Source organism: Atractosteus spatula, chromosome 11 (assembly GCF_055471065.1).
Source record: "Atractosteus spatula isolate fAtrSpa1 chromosome 11, fAtrSpa1.hap1, whole genome shotgun sequence".
In the NCBI taxonomy this organism is placed as follows: Eukaryota; Metazoa; Chordata; class Actinopteri; order Semionotiformes; family Lepisosteidae; genus Atractosteus; species Atractosteus spatula.
Window position 1 is genome coordinate 29,784,533 of NC_142716.1, and position 21,114 is coordinate 29,805,646.

General features: G+C 39.6%; 1 protein-coding gene across 1 annotated transcript in view; it reads right to left on the minus strand.

Annotated features, from left to right (window-relative positions):
• Positions 1-1,104: 1,104 nt before the first annotated feature.
• The window catches only part of faf1 (Fas (TNFRSF6) associated factor 1), a 151,436-nt gene continuing 131,426 nt past the window's right edge, over positions 1,105-21,114 (minus strand). The window contains exons 16-19 of the mRNA XM_088927333.1: positions 18,292-18,372; positions 17,281-17,358; positions 13,939-14,154; positions 1,105-1,736 (exon numbers count right to left, since the gene is read on the minus strand). Of these exons, the coding sequence (XP_088783459.1) occupies positions 1,653-1,736; positions 13,939-14,154; positions 17,281-17,358; positions 18,292-18,372 (459 nt within the window). The 3' untranslated portion in view covers positions 1,105-1,652. The remainder of the gene's footprint in view (positions 1,737-13,938; positions 14,155-17,280; positions 17,359-18,291; positions 18,373-21,114) is intronic.

The following is a 21,114-nucleotide window of genomic DNA, read 5'->3' on the forward strand; positions in this document are numbered from 1 at the left end:
GCTTTAAACTTAAGCTTTTAAAAATACCATAAACTGTACATGGATTACCCACAATTCTGTGCTCAATCCTGTAAAGATTAGCATCAGTAACTGAGAGGCTCCATGTTCACTTGAGGACAAATATCCCTGTGGTCACCTTTTTATAATGTAGTATCACTGGGGTGAGTAAATACTCAATATAAATTGCAAAGAAGGCATAAATTATTTTTCCTTTCCACCGAATGACAGAATTGATTACTGACACATTTCTCTACGTCTGAAAAGGTACTGCTTGAAGTTTTGGTATTGCCATTTGCCAGGCATTGGCATGACAATCGGCCCAAAATAGAGTGTTAAAGTTAGCTGTGCTCTTTTGGTTCTGAACGCCACTTGGCCTGTACATCCCTGTCTCTGTTGAAGCCACCACACTACCTCTGAAGATGAATGCAAACACAGAACGCCACACGTGGACAATGTTTTGCTGCTGTCAAAGTGTGTATTCAAGCTAGCAGACCGAAACACTCTCTGTTTCAAAAGACCCGTCCATCTCTTTCTCCCTCCGAGACATCTGCAAGCACGTGTGTAAAGGCACACCAATCGCGCCAGTTTATCTGAGTGTGGGATTAAATGGTATGCAATGTGAGCATACAGTGATCTGGCCCAAGCACGAGGTTGGAATCTCCATAAATGATCCCAAATCCAACTGAAGAATCCTGAGTACAATTTAATGTTTGCGCTATAAGAGCTGGTGATTGGAAACTCACAGGAAGCCAATATATAAACAACTAGAGCTTTAAAAAAAAAAGCTTATGCACACACCATGAAAAAAAATAAATAAATACATGCTGGTAAACAAGGCTGAAGGGATAACGGGCAGTAAAAGCTTCCAAAATAAATATGAATAATAAATGTCAAATTATATTCTTTATAATACCTGAACATCATTTGAATGGCAAAAGGAAATCCTTTAGTAACAAAAAGAATTGTATTCCAACCCTGAATACTGTGTATTCTTCATGGCAGAATTAGGATTTTTTTTTTGTGTTGAGAGCTCCTTATAAATTAAAAAAAAGTTAAAAATTAAAAAAAAAATCAGCATGCATGTATATTCAAGAGAGTGCTGGCTCAGTCAAGTACATTATTTATATATATTTTTATATACTGTATAACAAACTAAAACAAATACAGCATTCAACTCAAAAATTATATGGGGACTGGATGGAGTGGGAATCAATGAAATCAAGCAGACGCAAGATCATCGAGGGGGCAGGAGGAAGGGAAGATGAGAGTCAAGTCCTAATGGGTGACCATTCACATCTCAGCAGCGTGTGGGTGGATAGGCCACCTGTAACTGGGAGGGATCGAGAAGGGAAGGCCAAGGAGAAAGTACAGCCTTTTTTCCAGGTATCGTCTTTCGTTTTGCTTTCTTCTTTACACACAAACGTATCTAAGAAGCCTTTGTGTGAAGTCCTGCTTGGTGTTACTCAGGAGCGAGCATGTGGACAGAGACTGTGATACAGAGAGTTGAGAGAGAGGAAGAGTGTGTGCATGTGGGTGTGTGTGAGCGTGTGTGTTGTGAGTTGAAGGAGTAGACAGCTCGCTGGCTCTTTGCAGTGAGTCTTCCCAGTCGATGGGCATGCTGGTCTGCCTTCCTCCAGGATGCCTCTCTCCTTCTACTCTTTTGCTTCCAGGAAGAGAGTTTCTTGGGGAAACAATTTTGCCTCCACTAAAGTCCACGAAGGGTCCAGCTGGGTCACCTGACGGGGGAGAAAGAAAACAAAAAGGTCAACAGCTTAGAGCTGATGCTGCTCAAAAAACAAGATTATTTCTTGGGTCAGGAGTCAAATCTTGGTACACCTCCGAGTAGTACGGCACCATTACAAAGTGCAGCTTTTATGTTTGATCTCCACCGAGAGACGAAAAGCCTCCGATTCGTGTTGGAGATTTTATCTGCAGCTCAATTTGTCCGCAGACATTTAGATAACGACCAAGAGTCAGTTCACTTTATTAGAAATGTCCTACTGCCAAATGATTTTCTGTCCCAGAATGCAATCAGCCAGTGGGAATTAAAGCCACCCTAGACTCACCCTGCAACATTTCTAAGGCATGCAGAGTGCAGCAGATGTAGTTGTTTAATACTTCAATAATGCGAAAACCAATGGTTAAACAAAGTATGTGCTTAGTATTGAATTACAGGGGGTACTGTGGCACAGCACAGCCATGATCCCACTTCTCACACCATTGAGTCACGTTCCTGCAGTGCATGCTTTTTATTGTGGAACCAAATAACAGCCCTGCATTAGTGTTGAGTATTTTAATAAATAATGGATGGGTAGTATTATTGGTGATACCATTTTCGAAAGATCATGTTTTGAATTGCAATGAAGAAGGTAACTGGCTCAATGGCAACACAACAAACTCACTCACCCCAGGAGATGTTGACCTATGGAAAGATAGCAGAATTAAACTCCTACAAAAATTCTGAATGGCTGTTATAAGTGGACAGTAAGAAATTGGATAAAAATGTTAAAACAGGAAATGTACAAAAAAGAACAAATCATCACAAAGTGGCTAAAATGTGCAAGTCGTTAGATATCTGTAACAATGTTGCAGATAATCTAGCAGGCCAATACAATATAACTAAGATTGAATTAACAATTTTGCAATCTTGTCTGACAGCAGGAGAGTAAGAGAAAATTATTTTTCGAAGCTGCAGCCACTATACTGTACATTTATCCATTTTGAGTTTAACAAAGCATTCTGAATTATACAGTCCTGTTCCCTTCTAGATACATTTGTTGACTTTGCTCTGAAATGTACAGTTTAATTTAGTTATACCTCACATTTCATCCACAAAGCATGGATTTAGCAGGAACATGAGTCAATGTGATGTTGCTCAACTCTAAAAAGGAGAGAAATGCATGTGGGGAAAAAGAGGTGATCTAGGATGTACACACTAACAGAGAAACCTTCAGTAGACAACTAGTACTTGGACATGTATGAAAGGATGAAAACCGGTGTCTGAGGAAGAACAATATGGTTTAGAATTGTTTCATAACTATGGCTTACTGATGTCATCACTTAAAAACTACAGACATCTTGTATTGAAGGAGTTTTACAGTATATATTTTATTTATTCACTTAATTTTAATTTTTATGAAAGGTGCAAATGAATATTATCAGGGAGTCTAAACCACATGAACCAGGCAACTAGAGCTACATTTGACCTTTAAATGTAAATCCAATATTATGATAGGGATTTAAATGCTGTATGGCTTTATAACATCAAGTCCTTTACAGAGAATAAATGAAAAATGCCAGAGCTTCCTTTGTTCTTCATGAGCTACAACTACAAACTCATATTTCAGTCTAATTCAGCTATTTTGTGCATTGATAAAGTGAAAAAAACTCTTTCTTTACTAAAGATAAACACTTAAAGGCTTATATTGCATACAGTAGGCTACAGGAAGGTAGGTACATCCTCCTTGTTGTTCAGCTATTGCATAAATTGCAAATAGATCCACACCTTTGTGGAAGGAGGTACTACCAGTGCTGCTCTGTCACACTTATGGATGAAAACATCACCATTGTGATGATTGTCTTTTAATTAACCACAAAGCCACAAATCACGAGATGTTTCTTCAAATACGGGAGCGAAAAGGAGCTTCAGTCAATCTGGGCCTATCAAACACTTGGCATATTGCAGATTTCTGAAGAAAACAATGTTATTGTCCTAAACATGACAAAAAATGTGATTGAAGTTGATGAAGGCTGGAAGCGTTCATCCTGGTAGTCTTTCTGACTTGTTTAGCATGAGATTTACATAACATTTGCAAATTTGTGTCATTCAGAAAGGGAGGCAGTTTCCACAAAGCTCTTTTATCCCATTTTCTAAATCTGCTTCTAAACACAGCCATGTCACACAGAAAGAAGCTCCCAGAGAGACATTTCACTTCATCATGCCTTTCTTCACATATTAAAATATCCCAGTAAGCATTGTCATAGATTGTACACTGCGCATCAAAACACAGCATTTACTTGTGATTGTGAAAAGCATTGTTTCAGTTGGTCATATCAGCAGAGAGAGATTTTCATGAGACCCTGTACATGGTTTTGACTCCTATAGCCTATGCAAGTGAACAGCCAGCTTTTGAAGATGTTTACCAAATCTGGGAATTCACTCAACTGCTGCAAAATGGAGCCTTGAAAGCCATTCCTTTTGAATGTGAGGTCCGAGAACATTCCCTGGATTCACCACTGCATTTATGCCACATGGGCAGACGGAATTCATCCCAATCATGTCTCCTGGTTGGGTTTTCAAGAAAAGCATGAAAGAGCTTTTCCAAACATTCCTGTCTGAATTTGTTGTCTCTCTCCTTGTAGACTCTGCTGACGTCACACCTGTTTTAAAACCACAAGAGATGTTATTTTATCTAAACATCACCCTACTGTCTAGCTATTGCGTCTTTTCTTCAAACAAGAGCACACACGATGATCAATCACCCAGTTTGATTGCTTTTTTAGTGGCTATTAAGTCTTTACTGCTTGTATTTGTCTCATTTTATTGTGTTACACTATGGATTACAATGTATTTAATTGGATTTTCTTGCCATTGATCAACACAAAAACACTATAATATCAAAGTGTAAACAACATTCTACAGCAATTCTATCCTAAATTAATGATAACCATAAAACAGAAAACAACTGATTACATAAGCATTCACCTCTTTTGCTATGAAGTATCTAAATACACTCTAGTGCAAAAAATAATCTTTACAAGTTATATAACTAGTTGAATAGAGTCCTCTTTTGTGCTATTAAGGCGTTTGCATGTGTTCAGGTTAAATACACCTATCTCTTGGAGGTCCAACAGTTGATTAGTACATCACCTAACAAAGTACATCATGAAGACATTTAAAGCAAATACAGGACAGATTTATTGAAAAGCACCAATCAGGGAAGGGTATAAGAAAATTTCCAAGGCATTGAATATCTCCAAAAGGACAATAAAATCCATTATAAAGAAATGGAGAAAATAAGGCAGTACTGTGAATCTGTGCACACATGATGAGTACATCCTCCAAAATTAAGTTTCTGGGTGAGAAGTCAGGGAGTCACTAGTCAGAGAGGACACCAAGAGGCCTACAACATCTCATGACCCAAACCATTCAGCCATAGCCACACTTGAGTAGTTGAAAAACAAAAACTTAATGGAGTTCTGGAGTTGAACCTGAACCTCAATCCAATCTAGAATCTGTGCCAGGAGGTGAAAACTGCTGTTCACCAATGGTCCCGATCTGGCATTGAGGGAGGTAGAGCAATTTTGCAAAGAATGGATACTACTTTCAGTGTCCAGAGGTGCCAAGCTGGTATGACTTGAGTCCAAGAAGCCTCATGGCTATAATTTCTGCCAAAGCTGCCTCTACTAAATATTGACTCAAGGGGGGATTTATGCAATCCGATGTTTCTGTTTTATATTTAGAATTAATTTAGGGGGATCTTCCGACATTAGCTATATTCACTTTGACATTATAGTGTTTTGCCTCGATCAATGGCAAAACATTCCCAATTAAATACATTAAGAATCCATATTACAACATAATAAAATGTGAAAAAGTCCAAGGGGGGGGGAATACTTTTGATTGCCACTGTATAACATTTGTCCAAAATACAGAGAAAATTCAGCTCACTTATCAAGGCTAAAGAATTAAAAACGTAAACCACAAATTGCAGCTATTGTTCTATTAATATGAACCATGGGCTCTTACATACTTGTAAATTGGCAAATAATGCACAAGAAATTTTGATTTTTTTATAGTTTGTAAAAATAGGATACAGTACATAATTATTTTTGCTTCCTAAAAGAAAGGCTGCTTTTACTGTTTGTCTTGATGTTGCATTGTTGATTTAAACTAAGAGACCTAAAAGCAAAGCATGTCTATTTTAATAACACATTTTATATACTGCACATTATATTACAATTGTCCATCTTGACTCGTATAGTCTCAGTTGTGGACATACAGTAAACGTCTCTCTGCACAATATTGTGAGGTTTTGCAGGCTACGGTGTATGAGAAGGCTCCACAGTTGAAACAATGCGTCTCTACTCATTACCTTTCAGCATGGAATAAACCTTTATCTGTTCAGTCGCAGTCTATGCATGCTGACGCAGATAACTACTCGAGCTTCTTACATCTCTGCCATTTTGGTTCTCTGGTCAAAATTGTACAAGGTGAAATACGCTGACATAAAAATAATGCTTTTACAAAGTGTCAAGTACAGAAAATAAACATTTAACCCCACACTCATTTTGCTGTTATCATTGATTGTAACATTTGTGGAGAAAGTTGTTCAGGTTGGAACTGACTGTGTAGTGAAAGTGGAGGCAGCACCCAGCAAATATAGGTAGAATGCAGTCCTGAGGATGGGCAGCAGATGTAGTGTGCCCCCATCCTTGTGACAGTGCCCATCACATTAATCACTACTGGCCCATGCCTATTTGTGTCATTGGACATTCCCTCGGTTAGCTGCCACAAGGAGCAATTAGGCCCAGTTGGGCCTAATTAATATTTAGTTAGTACAGTACTATCTGAAAATCACTGGCACAGGCTCTGTAAAAAAAGCTATTTGGATTGATATCAAGAAGCTAAGGAGTGGAAAAATGAAGCATAATGTGTAAGATATTCAGATAACAAAATGAACCCTTCTGTACCATGAATTAGATCTCAATATTCTTCAGCAAGCTTATTTTCTGAAATATAGCTGGGTAAGTTCTGCCGAACCACACATGCTCCAAAGGGATCACATCCCATTTCAAACCTACCTCAACTGCTGAATAACTTATCGCGACTTGTTTATTTTTAATTTCTGAAGCTAATGCAGGGAAATGAGAATGTCTTCTCCTTTTCGCCATATCTGGTTAACATCTCGGCTCCAAATGACCAGGTTTTCAACAGCTGATTAACTGTCTGGCACATCACTTTAGCTGAGGCAGCTTCAGCTCAAACCTGTCTGATCGGGGCTAAAAAACTCAAAACCACAAAGCATTCCTACTTCAGATTCCAACCCCCAGCCTGCAAAGCTGCAGGCAAAGTTGAACTCTCAGTTGCTGCTGTAAACTATTTACAGCCGCCAATGCCTTGTTAAGAAAAATGTGTTAGGTCGAAAGAAGCCTGAAGAGATTCTAGCAGGTTCGGCTGCTGCCTGCTGCGGGGTACTAATTGAACAGATCTGGTGTTGTCAGAGCTCCTGACATTGTTGGAATAATAATAAAAAAAACAAACCGTGACACTGTCAGTATAACTAGGGAAAAGGTGCAGTTTTGTAATGTTTACACTGGGGACCTCTTCCCATCCTATACACAGGAAACACTTTACGGAAAAGGTTGGGCACCTGAGAGGAGCAGATTTGATTTCCTCGTCGCAAACGATGGATCTGCATCCAATTAGTCTGCTGATACCACTTTCTCCAGTATAATTTGGAGCTGAGGTTTGAGGGAACGAGGGGGAGTGGCGAGCAGGCGAAGGAGCAAGATGGCACACGAACATACACAGCCCACGGTGCTGCTCAAACAAGATGCGGGCACGGTCATCCCGTTAATGAAGCTGGGTGTCATGACCTGATGGCATCAGGTGTGGTCGGGTGGGTGGACGTGGGGGTGGGACGGCTCAGCAGCACACGGAGGGCTGGCCCTGTCCCAAGGAGGTGTGCCCGGCTGCTCCCTCAAAGACCGAGCGAGGTGCACGCTTGACACAAGGGACTGACAGAATCTGCAAATGTTTACACTGTTATCCAATTAACAGACAGTAAGCAGTGTGGCATCTGTCAACAAACAAAGCTGTTGTTTTCGCCTTCTCCCACTGCCTCCCCTTGCTCCGAGGCAACTCCTGCTCCTTCTGCTCTGCCTCTCTGACTAATTAGGGGCACAGGGCTGATCAGAGACTAACTCTTCCCCCGCCCCCCAGCCCTCCACCTCAGGGGACCTCAGCGAAGGCAATTGAAGCCATAAACACAGACTTCATCCCCAAGTGCTGCAAAGGAGTACATGCCTGAAAATGGGCCTTCGCTCAAGTATCTGCACATACTTCCACCTTCTGGTTTTAAAGATGTGTTCCCTGGCCAGCTTTGACACAAGCCACTTGTCAATACCGCATACATGTCCCTGCCAAAAGCCTTGAGTGCATCACTGATTGATCGCTGATTTTTTCATACACAAGGAGAAGTATATCTTACACAGTTTCTGCGCCACAGATGGGTCTAATGCATAAATGGGCTGGGCATACTGTCCCAAAAAGACAGGTATAGAAAGTCATAAGACAAAGTGATAATAAAATATCTATGCAATCATAAATTCACCAGTAGCCACAAAAAAAGGCAGACCTGGGGGCTTATTTACTGAATATTTAACAACGCTCTATAGAGAATACAGACATCAAAATAAGCATTTGAATTATTAAACAAACATTTAAGGGAACATACAAATAATTCCAACCAATCAATCACTGTATTCATAGAACAAATATGTTTTATCTTATCAAAAAAGAGCAGTGAGCCTCATAAGAGGTCCAGCAGAGATTGTCTTCAACTTCAAACACCAGCACATAGCCATCTCAGAACAAATGTCTTTTCTTTGACTGTTATAAAAGGAAACAACTGATTCAAAATACACCACTGTAGTTAAGAACTATGTAAGCATTGCAAAATTTATAACATAGCGCATCCACTAATCTTAAAGGAGTGCTGAACAGTGTAATGCAGAGCAAATTTTGTCCTGCTAGGTTAAGTGTTATTTGACACCACACTCTAGACAAGCCACTGAATCTCATAATCAATATTTGTTCAAGTTAATATACAACAATTCAAAAGAAGCTGTATTTTTTTTTGTGACATTAGCACTTTTTCCCTGCTTGTAAGAAAAAATGTAAGGAATTTATTGAGGCTTCTTCACATTGTTCTGGACAGTAACCCAAAAAGTAACTAGAGCACACCCACCACTTCATCCAAGCAATTCAATGGTGTGTTTTACATGTGAGAAATTGTTTCCAGAAACATGCAGGAATTTGAAAAAGTGGTAAATAAATTACGCAAAACTGGATAAAAAAAAAGGTTGTCTACAAAAAAAGTGTCAAAAAAATTCAAACTGTCCAACCCGTTACAACAAAAATCATCAATGTACAAAAAAGCTGTTTCACATTAATTAAACCCAAATAGTTTGTCCGTTTCAAAGTTCTGTTGTCAAGTGTTTATTTGGCCAATTACTAAAACAGTGGGAGATCATTAGCTGCTCCCAAGAATGATGGAAACACATTTAGCAGGGGCGTGAACAGACCACTTCCAAGCAAGCTGCTGGGAATTGGAAAGAGACGGCAACTTGGTGAACAGATCTTTGGGAGGGGGCAAGAGAGTGCTCAAGGCCTGAGATGCGAGACAGAGCGCCTCAGGGCTGTGTGACAGTGCCCACCTCCTCTCGGGCCGAAGGTAGGACAATCCCAAGCGGACATCTCGTGCTGTTTCATCAAAAAGAATTCTGATCATAAAACGAAAATCACACTTAAATGATCGGACTTAAATAACATTTCAAAGATTTAATCGAGGCTTGAGCAGAAAAGGGTTGAAAAGTCCTGTGTTTTGAGAACTTACTGTAAGTATTTAACACAGTTTAACTACATATAGAGTTAACGATTTTGAAAATAAATCACCATTGCTAACAGTAGAACTTAAATGAACAATTATTGTAAAGATAATCATTAAAGATAATAAAAAGTGTTCAGCATGACTAAAAGGTTTGTTCAACATACTTTGTCCTTGTAAAGCAATCATCCCAAGCTTTGTAGCAGTCTGATCCTAAGCCATTTAAGTATTATTTAATAGTCTTAAAAGCGATTCATCACCATTTAATAACTTATTTGGGGCTTTCCTGAAATATTAGCATCAATACTCTCTTTCAGTTGAGGATTACTTTTTCAAGAACCCAAGATGACAGACAGGACCGATACGAGAACTGCACATTGTCTGGAAGGTTAAGCAGACATTATTCCTCAAATACAAGTCTTTGAAAGAAAGTCTTTGTTAGTCTTTCTCCTAGATGCAATGCATACCAATACAGTGAACTAAAGTAGAAGCATAAAGATGGCAGGTTACGTTTTGGGGTTTCCGAACAATGAATTACGATGTAATTAATTATGGCCTCCTGTGCAATTTGAAATGCAGAGGGTCGTTGTTTATTTGTCGTTTGTATCAAGAAAATGAGGTCTGTTGTAGAAAATACAGTTGTAGTTTCAGAATGAAAACTTATTTAGCTGCTGAACTCACCGGGCCTTCACTGGACGAGAGGACAAGGTGTTTCAGGGGGAACGTTTACACAGTTGAATCAACAGTATGAAGCACTGCAGTATGTGGCATCATCTCCATTTGAAATTTACACTCTGTGTACAAGGCTCACACAAACAAGCTTTGAGACTGCAGCAAGGCAAACACAGTGTCTTGTCTGCGAGAAAGCCTTTGATATTTCAAAGAAATTACTTTATTATATACTTGAACTAGCAGGTGCTAGGCAAATGGTAATTTCAGTTCTATCCAACAGCATGAAAAGGAAAACAAAATACACAGTACCAACACATCATTATTAAAATGCATACACATATATAATATAGACACAGATACAGTAACTGTTACTTTCAGTTATATTTATCATCAAAAGATACAAAAATAATAAAACAGAACCCTCTTTACCATGAAGTACTGCTGCTACAGCAATTCATTGTGCGCTAATGTACTGTAGGTCCAGCTATGTTTACATTTATGAAATTGCAGAAAATTTGAAAGAGAAGGTTTTACAACTGTAAAAAATAAAATTTTAATTCTGTGGTTTTTGTATGGCTCTGTATGGTTTTCTGTTCTGGTTTTCTGTATGGCTCAGAAGTAGGTTTCATCAGAACATAGGAACACTAGCTGTTTTAGTGAATTTGAGGTGGAGAAAATTTTTAACTGACACAAAACTGAAGAACAGAAACAAATCTGAAGAAATGAAGAGATTTCCGAAATGGTTGGCACGAGAGTGACATCTCAGGTAAGGCAACTGGCATAATGTAGCTCACATTCAAGTGACTTTTTATCTTCAATAGCCTGATGAGTTCCTTTTTTATTAGTACGCCTAATACAACTACTTCTGACAGGACCAGTAAGGTTTCTCTCACTGCTCCTGAGAAAATACTCCAGTAAACTGTGACGGGAGAAGACAGCAGAGCAATGAAAAACTGGAAAACAACTACCGTGCTGCTGTGGTTAAAAAATGAAGTACAGAAGAGAGAAACTAGCTTATTTATGAATGTAGAAGCAGATTGGAAAGCAGGCATTTCCCTAGTGTGTCCCAAGCAGTCACAGAAACAAAAGTATTCAGTAATTTGTTTTAGCTGATCCCAGGCAATCAGCTTCAGTTTTAAACCCGGGTGGTAGGGTGGAGAGAAATCCTATTTAAACGATATTTCTGGAGAATTACAAATGCAATAGTCGTATTTCAGCTAATCCTTCCAGAAAAATAAGAGCCTTGGATGTCATTTAGCAGTTTTCTGTTTTCATTTTAATTAGATCTGAGCGCGTGAGGATTAGACAGGAGCTGCGTTCAGATGCACAAACACTGCTGCCACTTGACTCGTTCCCGTGGAGTTTAATTAAAAGAAAGGCCCCTTTACGTGATCATCTGTATTACTGCCGATCCGCCTTCGCAAACGAACAGGTTGCACATTTGGGCTACTCGCAAATTCTCTGAATGCAAATGAAATTGTGTATATTTCTGTTAGTTTAGAAACGAGGAGCTGGCAAACCCATCGTGCTCAAACTGAGCACACTCAGCCCTGTAGCCAGTTTCCCTGCCGTTACACTGTATTAAATGCAAAGAGCAGGCTGCATGTTGCAGGCACAGTGACACCGACACAAGTGTGCAGTTTTCCCCAGAGATGGGGCAGGCAGGCTGTCTGGGCAGGCCTGGCAGCTCTCCTTAATGAATAATCCCATATTTGTTTCCACAAGTCTAATTAACCAGGTAGTTAAAAATGACGCTCATTAGCTACCTGCCACAGAACTTACCTCCCCCCTATAATTACTGTGTTAAATCTGCCGCTGCAAGGGTGCAGTGGAGGAGCAGAGAGGACTGCTGACAGTATCTTAAGTAACCAGTGCTCTTTGGTGCATACAGGGATCCTAATTAATATTCGCAGAATAATAAAGGCACATGTGTATAGAAATAAAAACATGAAATCAAGGAGGTTCTCATTAGCCCACCGTAGCTTTTAATTAAACTGCACGCCTAGAACTTTCCATGCAGTAGTACTCAGTGGGCACAGGGGAGAAATATGAGCAACAAACTATATCAAGCAGCGACTTAGTGGGAATAGCGACCCAATTATTTTTTTTTCTTTAGCGGAGATGTTACAATATTAAAGGTCTCAGTACATTCTTTCTCTCTCCACATCACTGATAGAGATTAGCAGTTACAGAAAAGTCTGTTAAAAAGCAAATGAGAATATTTATGCGAGGAAAGCAAGTCAACAGCTCTGACTCATCTTGAAGGACACAGGCAAAACTGTCTTTCACAACTTACTGATGAATACCTGCTGTAGTGCAAACATTATCAAAAACACTGCAAGATGTCTGTCTGTGTCATTCAAAAAGATCTGCAATTTTAAAACAAGCAGTCTTTTTTTCCCATTATTGATTTTCATTTTCGTAGTCTCTTGCGGAAATCAATGCCTTTTCAAATTTCTACGGATTTAAAGAAGTGTGTACAAACATTTGTCCAGTGAAATGATTACACATACACCTACAGATTAAATTCAAGATTAGTTCATATATGAAGTCCCACTACATTGGACAGATTTACCATAAAACAGATTATTAATGATGAAAACAAAAAGGGAAGAGAAAAGTTTAAGAGACAAAAAGATGAAGAAACAAAGAGAAAGGTTATTTAGCAGGCGATTTAAGATGAAGCACCTTTGAGGCCATCAGCTGAACTGTGCATTAATTACTACTGTTGCAGAGCCACAGGGCATCAGTTTTACACCTCTTTCAAAGGACCTTGCTCAGGCTAGTACAAAGTAATCCAGACTTCTTTATATTTCTTTCTTAAGACTGATTCTGTATTGCAGTTTATTGTTCCTTTGTGCTATAGTAACATGGCAGAACTATTTTTGTGTACCCATTAGAGCACACATTTCCTAATTTTTTTTTAAGGCTGTATTAGGCTTGTCTTCCACAAAATAGCGATGGGTCAAAGATGATCTAGATATTTTTTCCATCTTGAAATTAATACAGCTGTCAAAATATTAAGTAAATTACAAAATAAATATATTCTGGTCTTACAAGCAGCTTCAGCTGTCTTTCAATTGAGCAAATGTCTCTTCAAAAGAAAAGTCTACAGACAACTATAACTCTTGTGTTTACATCTTTACATCAGTGTTCCACAATTCTGACGTGAATGAATGTTTGTTAAAGTGAGAGGAAGTCTTCGAGGGCTCAGCGTTTCAGGGTGAATGCTGAGCAACTTGACCGACCGTTTTCAGTCCACCAACATTAATCCCAGCAAAGCAAGAGACTTTCAAATCTAACTGACTCCTTCAGGAGCACTGAGGCAGACTTGATCATTCAAAACAAGCTAACCAAAAGCAACTTTGTGAACACTGGGGGATATAACCACAGAGACTTGTTTTAGACAGTATGTTTATGGCTCAATTTCATTAAAAAAAAAGAAAGTCGAGGGGAAACACTTAAGCTGCCTCTAGGGTCACTTTAATTAGTACCCTGTGCACATAATGTTGACTTTTATATGATACATAGAAAACATTTATATTATTAAAAATTGTGGTGGGGCAAGTTGTGAGACCTTTTCGGTGATTTTAGAAGACATAAATGAGCTCCTGTTAGAAGTCAGCGAGGGCAGAAGGTGGGGTACAGTACTCACGTTTCTGCGGGGGAAGGTGGTCAGCAGTTTGAACTCCTCGTAGGGGTAGCCCTTGGACGCCACAAAGTCAAAGAGGACCTGGAGCTTGCAGCTGCCCAGGAAGCGGCGCTCCAGGAACTCTCCGCTGGGCGTCCGGATCCGGAGCTTGCTGATGGGCTCGCTGCTCTCTTCCTCGGGTTCTGGGGGCAGGGCCTGCTCCAACGACAGACGGATTGCCTGGAAGAAGGAGGGAGAAACCAACAACGTTACCCAACAGCGGAAAAGAGGAAATTAACAACATGGGCCCTTAGCAGACCTCGAATTCATTAAAAAGAACAACCTTTCTTCTGATGCAAAATAAACTGTAGCCCATTTACAATCTGCCGATGTGCACAACAGCACATTAGAACACAGCAATGGCTAAAAGATTGTCATCAGCTGTAAAAATACTACCCTTTTACACCCAGAACGAGTGTTATTTGAAAGTGCCATCTTCTTTTTGAAATATTTTAAAGTTTCAAACTTAAAAATACTTGTCATGACACTTTAAATACCACACTTCATGCTAACCTTAATGCAGAATATATGCATTCAAAGTACTGTACTTGTTTTCCTTTTAACTTTCAAATTGGCCACAATTTTGTATATACACTGATTTTGAAAAAGATGACTTCTTGAGAGCTCTCTGAACTATTTCTAATATCAATTTATAGTATTAATAATATCAGTAATAAGAACAAAAGATGACGAAGGAGCTATTCAGTATCCTGCTCTGTGTGGTTTCCTCTTTCAACCGATTGTTCTTATTTTGACAGTCGGCAACATATGCTGTGACAACAGATACCAGCTTTATTTACTAACCTAATGCAATTATATTTCATAAGAGTCGACAACAGTAGCTCATTAGCAGCCTGTGTCTTTGTGTGCCTGAGCCAGGGGTGCTCGTGGCCTACTCCCCTGAGCTGGGCCATACAATGAGCCCTGAGAGAAAAAGCTCCGCATCTAACAAGCGCGCTGCAAACACCGGCAGGGCAGGCCCGCCACAAAGGGCACGCGGAGCACCTTTCGACTACAGAGAGCTTGAAAAGGACGACGGGCGTGCACCTGAGAGCTTGGTTTGTCTCCTGCCTTGTCCTGGAACAATGACCGAACTAACCCTCCCCACCTCTTTGTAGGCAAATCCCCATTGTCTGGCTTCCCTTTCACCTACTTCATAATAATCTCAGTTTGTATTTCCGCCTACTAATATGTATAATAACATATATACACTTTTTGTTTTGCTTTTTCTAAAAGCATTCTCATATTAAAAAATAAACACTCCCAGCCAGCTTCCCTATCTCCTTTCAAGAGGCTGTGTGTATTGTGGAGAAGGGCAGCGAGCTTCTGGCGGGCGTCCAGCGGTGAGGACAGCATGCCGGGCTGTTTATCCACAGACAATGTCGGAGAAATGAGGTATTCTTTCACAGCCACGGACTGCTTCTGATCAACAGACACAACAGCTGCACTCATGTATGCAGCATATATACAGTATACAATATAGGTCACATTTGTCTGTATGAATACAGCTCTGCTGTACTTATGAAATACTGACCTCCGTTCACAAAAGGTCCGACGTTTCATTTGAAAGCCTGTTTTGTTAATGACAAAACCACCTCTGCACTTCTTTTAGTGAAAATGCTTCGCTTCCTTTTAAATTGTTTTTAAACATACTTTGAGATACATACTAGAATGCATTCGTATGAGGAGCTGTGCTCTCCTATAAAAAGATTGTGCTGATTTTCTTTTAAATGTGCCATGTGAGCTGACGTCACCTGCCTCTCCTTGCAAAGATCAATCTGGTGTATAAGCGGATGCCATCATGCTCATTCAAACACAATCCCTTGTGTATGAAGAGAAAAAATAATTATTCAGACAAGAATTTGAACAGTGGGTAAAACATATAGGAAATAATTACTCGCTACTGAAACCAAATTACCTAAGAGCATGGGAGGGTTGCTGTCCACAGAAATGTGTTTCAGAATTACTGTGGTTCCCAATCAGACACAAACTCCAAAATACAATGCCTTTACACAAGGATTCACTTGCATTACAGAATATTTAAGAGATTTCCACATCTATTAAAACAAAAAACTGAATAATTTCATTTTTGCAACTCACACGGCCTCAAAATGAGCAAACAGCTGTCTGTATATGCTGGTCCTAAAACTGGTCAGATACGCCTCTAAGCAGCTGTCCGCTTCCTCCACTCATGTTAACTGGGAGATGCAACCAGCAAACACAAAAGAGCAGGAGTCAGGAGTGGGAATCCCTCATTCCTTCTGTCCAGAGGAGGTGGACAGGAGATTTTTTTAAAGCTTTATATTTGACCATTTCCTCAAGACCACGGGTCCAGATCTATACTCAACTGAATGGCAAAAGGTCAGGTAACCAGTAAAACAAACCAGGCACAATGGCAAAGGTCTGCCCATCGATTTACTTTGCTCAGTTTCTGTTTACTTCTGCTGTGCCTTGTAAAAAGGATGCATTATTAGGTAAGCTTAAACAGTGGGGATTTTAATAGGATGCCTAAATGAGAAGTGGCATTGTGTGGTATTATATATCTCAATATGTACATTGTTACACAGCAGCTCTTGCTGCCAGGCAATGACAGAAAGAGTATCCAAGAATAATATAATTACACAGGCTCTGGTTTTAACAAAGCTATTTCACTAATGTGACAAATCACCCAAAGACTGCAGTCTAACCTGATTCATTCGTCACAAAGTACATCATTGTGTGGGCCGTAAACACAAAAGGAGAGGTGACTGCGGACAGAACCTTTCAGTTTTAATGATCGCTCTGAATGCTTTTTTGTTTGATTGCTTGTTAAGTTGCGTGTTCAGGAAAGGTGAGAATCAAGACATCTGGGTCACAATGTGGTTCAGGGGTAACTTTTATCCATCTCAGTAGTGAAAATCAGTATGGGACTTTCTTACTGAAAGAAATACAATTCTGCCATTAGTACCCTTAAATCTGGTTCACTCATGAACCTTTAAACAAACCTTCAGATAAAATGAGCACCTTTCCACATGTCTGAACAAAATGGAAGGTCTATTTCTTTGAGAAAGCTTTAGACTTGACTAAAGCTAGACTAGACTTGAGGGGCAAACCACTCATAACATACTGTATACAAAAAAGCTTAAGATAAGGAGGACACTCATCCCATGTTACTCAATTAGCTACTATTAGCCTATTAATCAAAGTAGGTGATTCCACATGGAGCTTGAAGAATCAGAGGGATTCCATTAAAACCACTGGGCTCGATTCAGGCAGCCACAATCTTTTGGCAACCAGCTGGCCACGTGCCGGAGGATTCGGTCTTACCTCGCGCTCCTCCTCCTGCTCCTTCCGGATCTGCTCCAGGCGAACCTGCTCCGCCACCTCCCTTTCCTGGGCTTCTCTCTGCAACACCGACACATGCCAGAGTGTTAGTCAGCTGGCAGCTGCGCTGGCGCCCCGCCAGTATTTAGGCAGCCACCCCAAATCAGACGACCAACAAACATCATGGCATTCTGTCTTTTTTTTCTCGCTTTACCAAAACCCGGTAAAAACAATTAGCAAATTATTGAATATATCTGAAAAAGAATTCATTTTTGACATGCTATACAGACAGACTGATGGGACATACTGCCAGCAATCTAGACTAAAAGCAACAAAGTTTTTCGGACCACAGTGCACAAATACAATCACAGTCTCTTTAGTTTCATGGATGTGGAATTACTAATCTCAAGAATGGCGATAGCCACAAAGCAAACGTCATCTAAAAGCAATTTATGAAGCATGGCTGTGTAACGCATAACAGCCTTTTCTGTTTTCACAAACTTGGTAATATCTGACAGAAACCCATATCTGAAAGAAGACCCCTGCTGAGAGCACAAAATGCTAAGTGTCGGTGATTAAATTAAATGGGTAATGAACAAAGGATGTACACTGCAAAGGGAAAGACCTGTTAAGATTTAAAGCCCACTAACTTTACTAACAAAATATCATGCCCACGTTTTCATATGTAAAACAAAACTAGACTGGATAGTTCTTGGGAGGGAGATCAGAGATATTATATGCTTGACAGTTGGCTGAATAGGGATTGTATAGCAATCATTGAAACTCAACGTCCTCATTTTTTCTTTGTCCTGCAACATTCTGCTCTGGGATATATTACAATTGTATCCAATTAGTTTTGAACTTGGTTGAATGTTATTTTCAGTACCAAATATTTTCACAGAACAGTGTACAGGGAATACTTCCATTCTCAACTTTAACAAAAAGAGCAAGTGACAGACGATAATTTGTCAATGTTGAGCTCACACTAAGTTTCCATAGTTTTGCAGAACCAACCTTTTTGCGGTCCGCCTCTAAAGATAAGCGGTAGGCTTCATCTTGCTCCCTCTTCACCATCTCTCTTGCTTCACGTTCATCCTGGGAAGACACCAAAGCCACATACAACAGATTTAATTTCTTAATATATGTACAGGTTTGCTGGAATACTTGCTCTCTCAGATAAAAATCACAGGTAAAAAAAAAACACACACTGAAATAAAATAACACGGGAGCCAGTCTTCCACCACAGATATCAGGAGTTTGAATACAATTCTAAATCCAAATACTCCATTCAAAAGCATCCTTTTGATGCATCATGAATGTCAGGTTGCCTGTCAAAATGTTCTTACACAAATTAGCCCTCTGATAATGTTTCATAATGAACACTTTTGTCTTCACACCATATGGCACCATCATGAACAACAGCTCCTGCACTGGGCTTTGGGATATCAGGTTTTTGAAGGTTGAATTTCCATCCCTTTTTTCAGCTTTCTGTAAAAGTGTGCTCCAGGTTAATGATATAAAATAAAGAAGGATTAAACAAGTCCATACAAATTAAAAGCCTAACTTTACTATCCTCCAACATTAGGACTGAACGATGCTGTGTGTGATAAATGCATTTACATTTGTTTGATCTATATAGGGGTGGGGCAGTGGCACGGTGGTTACTGCTACTGCTACATAGCCCTTTAGTCATTCGTTTGGAAACCTTCTGTATGGAGCTTGTATGTTCCATGGGTTTTTATTACTCCCACCCTAACACGCTGGCAGAGTTAAATGGCCTCTTTAAAATGTTCCTGCATGGCATGTGATGGCCTGATGTTGCATCCACGATGTAATCCCACTCTTCCATGATCAGTCTCCATGACCCTTATGAGATGGGGGCGATGAACACCCTAACACCTGCATCTCCCAATGAATTCCATTTAGAGCCCTTTGTGGCAACAGTGACTACCCACGTTAAACCTTTCCCTGCAATCTTAAAGTACCACAACAAAAATCACACGTCTCCCAGAATAAGAACTCTGTAGTTGCTGCAGCACAATTCTCTTTCAGCCTTTGTCTAACATTTCAATGAGATGATGAGATTTCTCACTTTAAAACCCCTGGTGCATAAAGTCTAGACACTGATGAGGTTTCAGGATGCTCATGGAGCTTCACCACAGCTAGTTTAAAACCATACTGGCCTAGTGTGCTCAAGGTGAAACAGAGCACTGTACAACAATGATTGTGAACCACAGAAAAACATTCTGATCAGCAGACAAGGACTACAAAAGAAAAAGACTGACTCTTCACTAAATATGAAAAAACATTCTAAGAATATATGTTCTTTATACTTAAATGCTGATTTTGTAGATGCTTTACATTTTAATTTAGATAAATGTTAAAATGTGAAACAGAAGGAAAAACCTTGAAAGCTCATGGTGACAAGCAAATTCAGAAGGAAAGAACGAAGCTCTGAAACCTCAGCTGTGTTCATGGCATGATGATAATACATCTTTATTCTGATATTTTCTAAACGTCTCTAACCACAGCAATGGAAGAACAGCACCTTTCTCTGGTTCGTCTTTCAGCCTGTAAACTCAAGTTAAAATCTGAATGATTCTAACTGGAAAGAGCTTAAGTGAGCAAGATGGGGAGAGATGAGCAGGCAGAGTAGTAGCTCTGGAATGAAGAAGCAAAGGAGTAATCGAGATCCTGTTTACCAAGAGATTGGTAGCTGTGTGCTACCTACTATGAGTGAAAAGACTTTGTAAGGAATGTAAGTGATCAGTATCTATTGTGCAGTCAGGCACAGCTTGTTTTTACGATTGGGGGATTTAAAAGCATTGTGTAAACCAGAGTCTTTGGTGGAGCTGTGAGGTACTGGTCTTGAAAGTGTACTTGGCAAGACCTGTGAGTGAAAATGCAGAGATCAGTGTAGGGAAGAGATTAGGAAAAAGGTGACCTCTGATTTTAAATAAGTTCTCTCTAGTCTTTAAAGGGATGAAAGCGAGACAAGAATTATCGGTTTTCTTCTTCAGCCCCCCTTTGAACACAATTGGAGAGTGCAACTTTAAAGAAAAGTCAGTTTGCAAATGAGGGGAGTCTATTCGGTCCAACTAGTTCATTTGGGTTTTAGTTGCTTAGCAATCCGAGGATCTCATCCAGCTGTTTCGTGAAAGAAACAGCCACCTAAGGCAATGGATAAACAGCACATCGATCTTGTAGCATCTCAGCACTCAAGCACATTTAAAAGCACAGTAAAGCCTTTTGTCATATGACACTCCTGGTTATGCATTTAAAGAAGTATTGAGATAAAATATTCTGCTTTTGTTTGTAAAAAGGCAAAAAAACGTATTTTAGTACAATTTTAACAATTCTGTTCTCATATTTGGGGTAACACTGCGGCAGACTGCTATTTGACAAGCACCATCCTTAACCGACAGCTTTAACAGAAATCTACAAATAAAGGGTGAATGACATCCAAGAATGCTAAGCTTTGTCAGACTGTGATTTAAAAATGTATAAAAAAATCAAGTTATGTGCAAATTAACTTATCTGTTATTTACCATTTACAAAGGCAGTAGCTGTCACAATCTGGATCACAACATTTAGTCTGCAGTCCTTGTTGACTATGTGTGCAGGTCACGTTTTAGGATTCTCAGAGCGACATTTCGATCTACTTATTGCAATTATGAGGAAAAAATATGTTCAGGTAGAATTCGTTTAATATACAGTATCAGACCTATGAGCATTAGACTATTTAAACCTTTTCAGTGTCGGAGCTGGTATGTGATTCTGAGAATCAATAATAAATAATCCCTACATTTATATAGTGCTTTCCTGTAGACTCTAGTC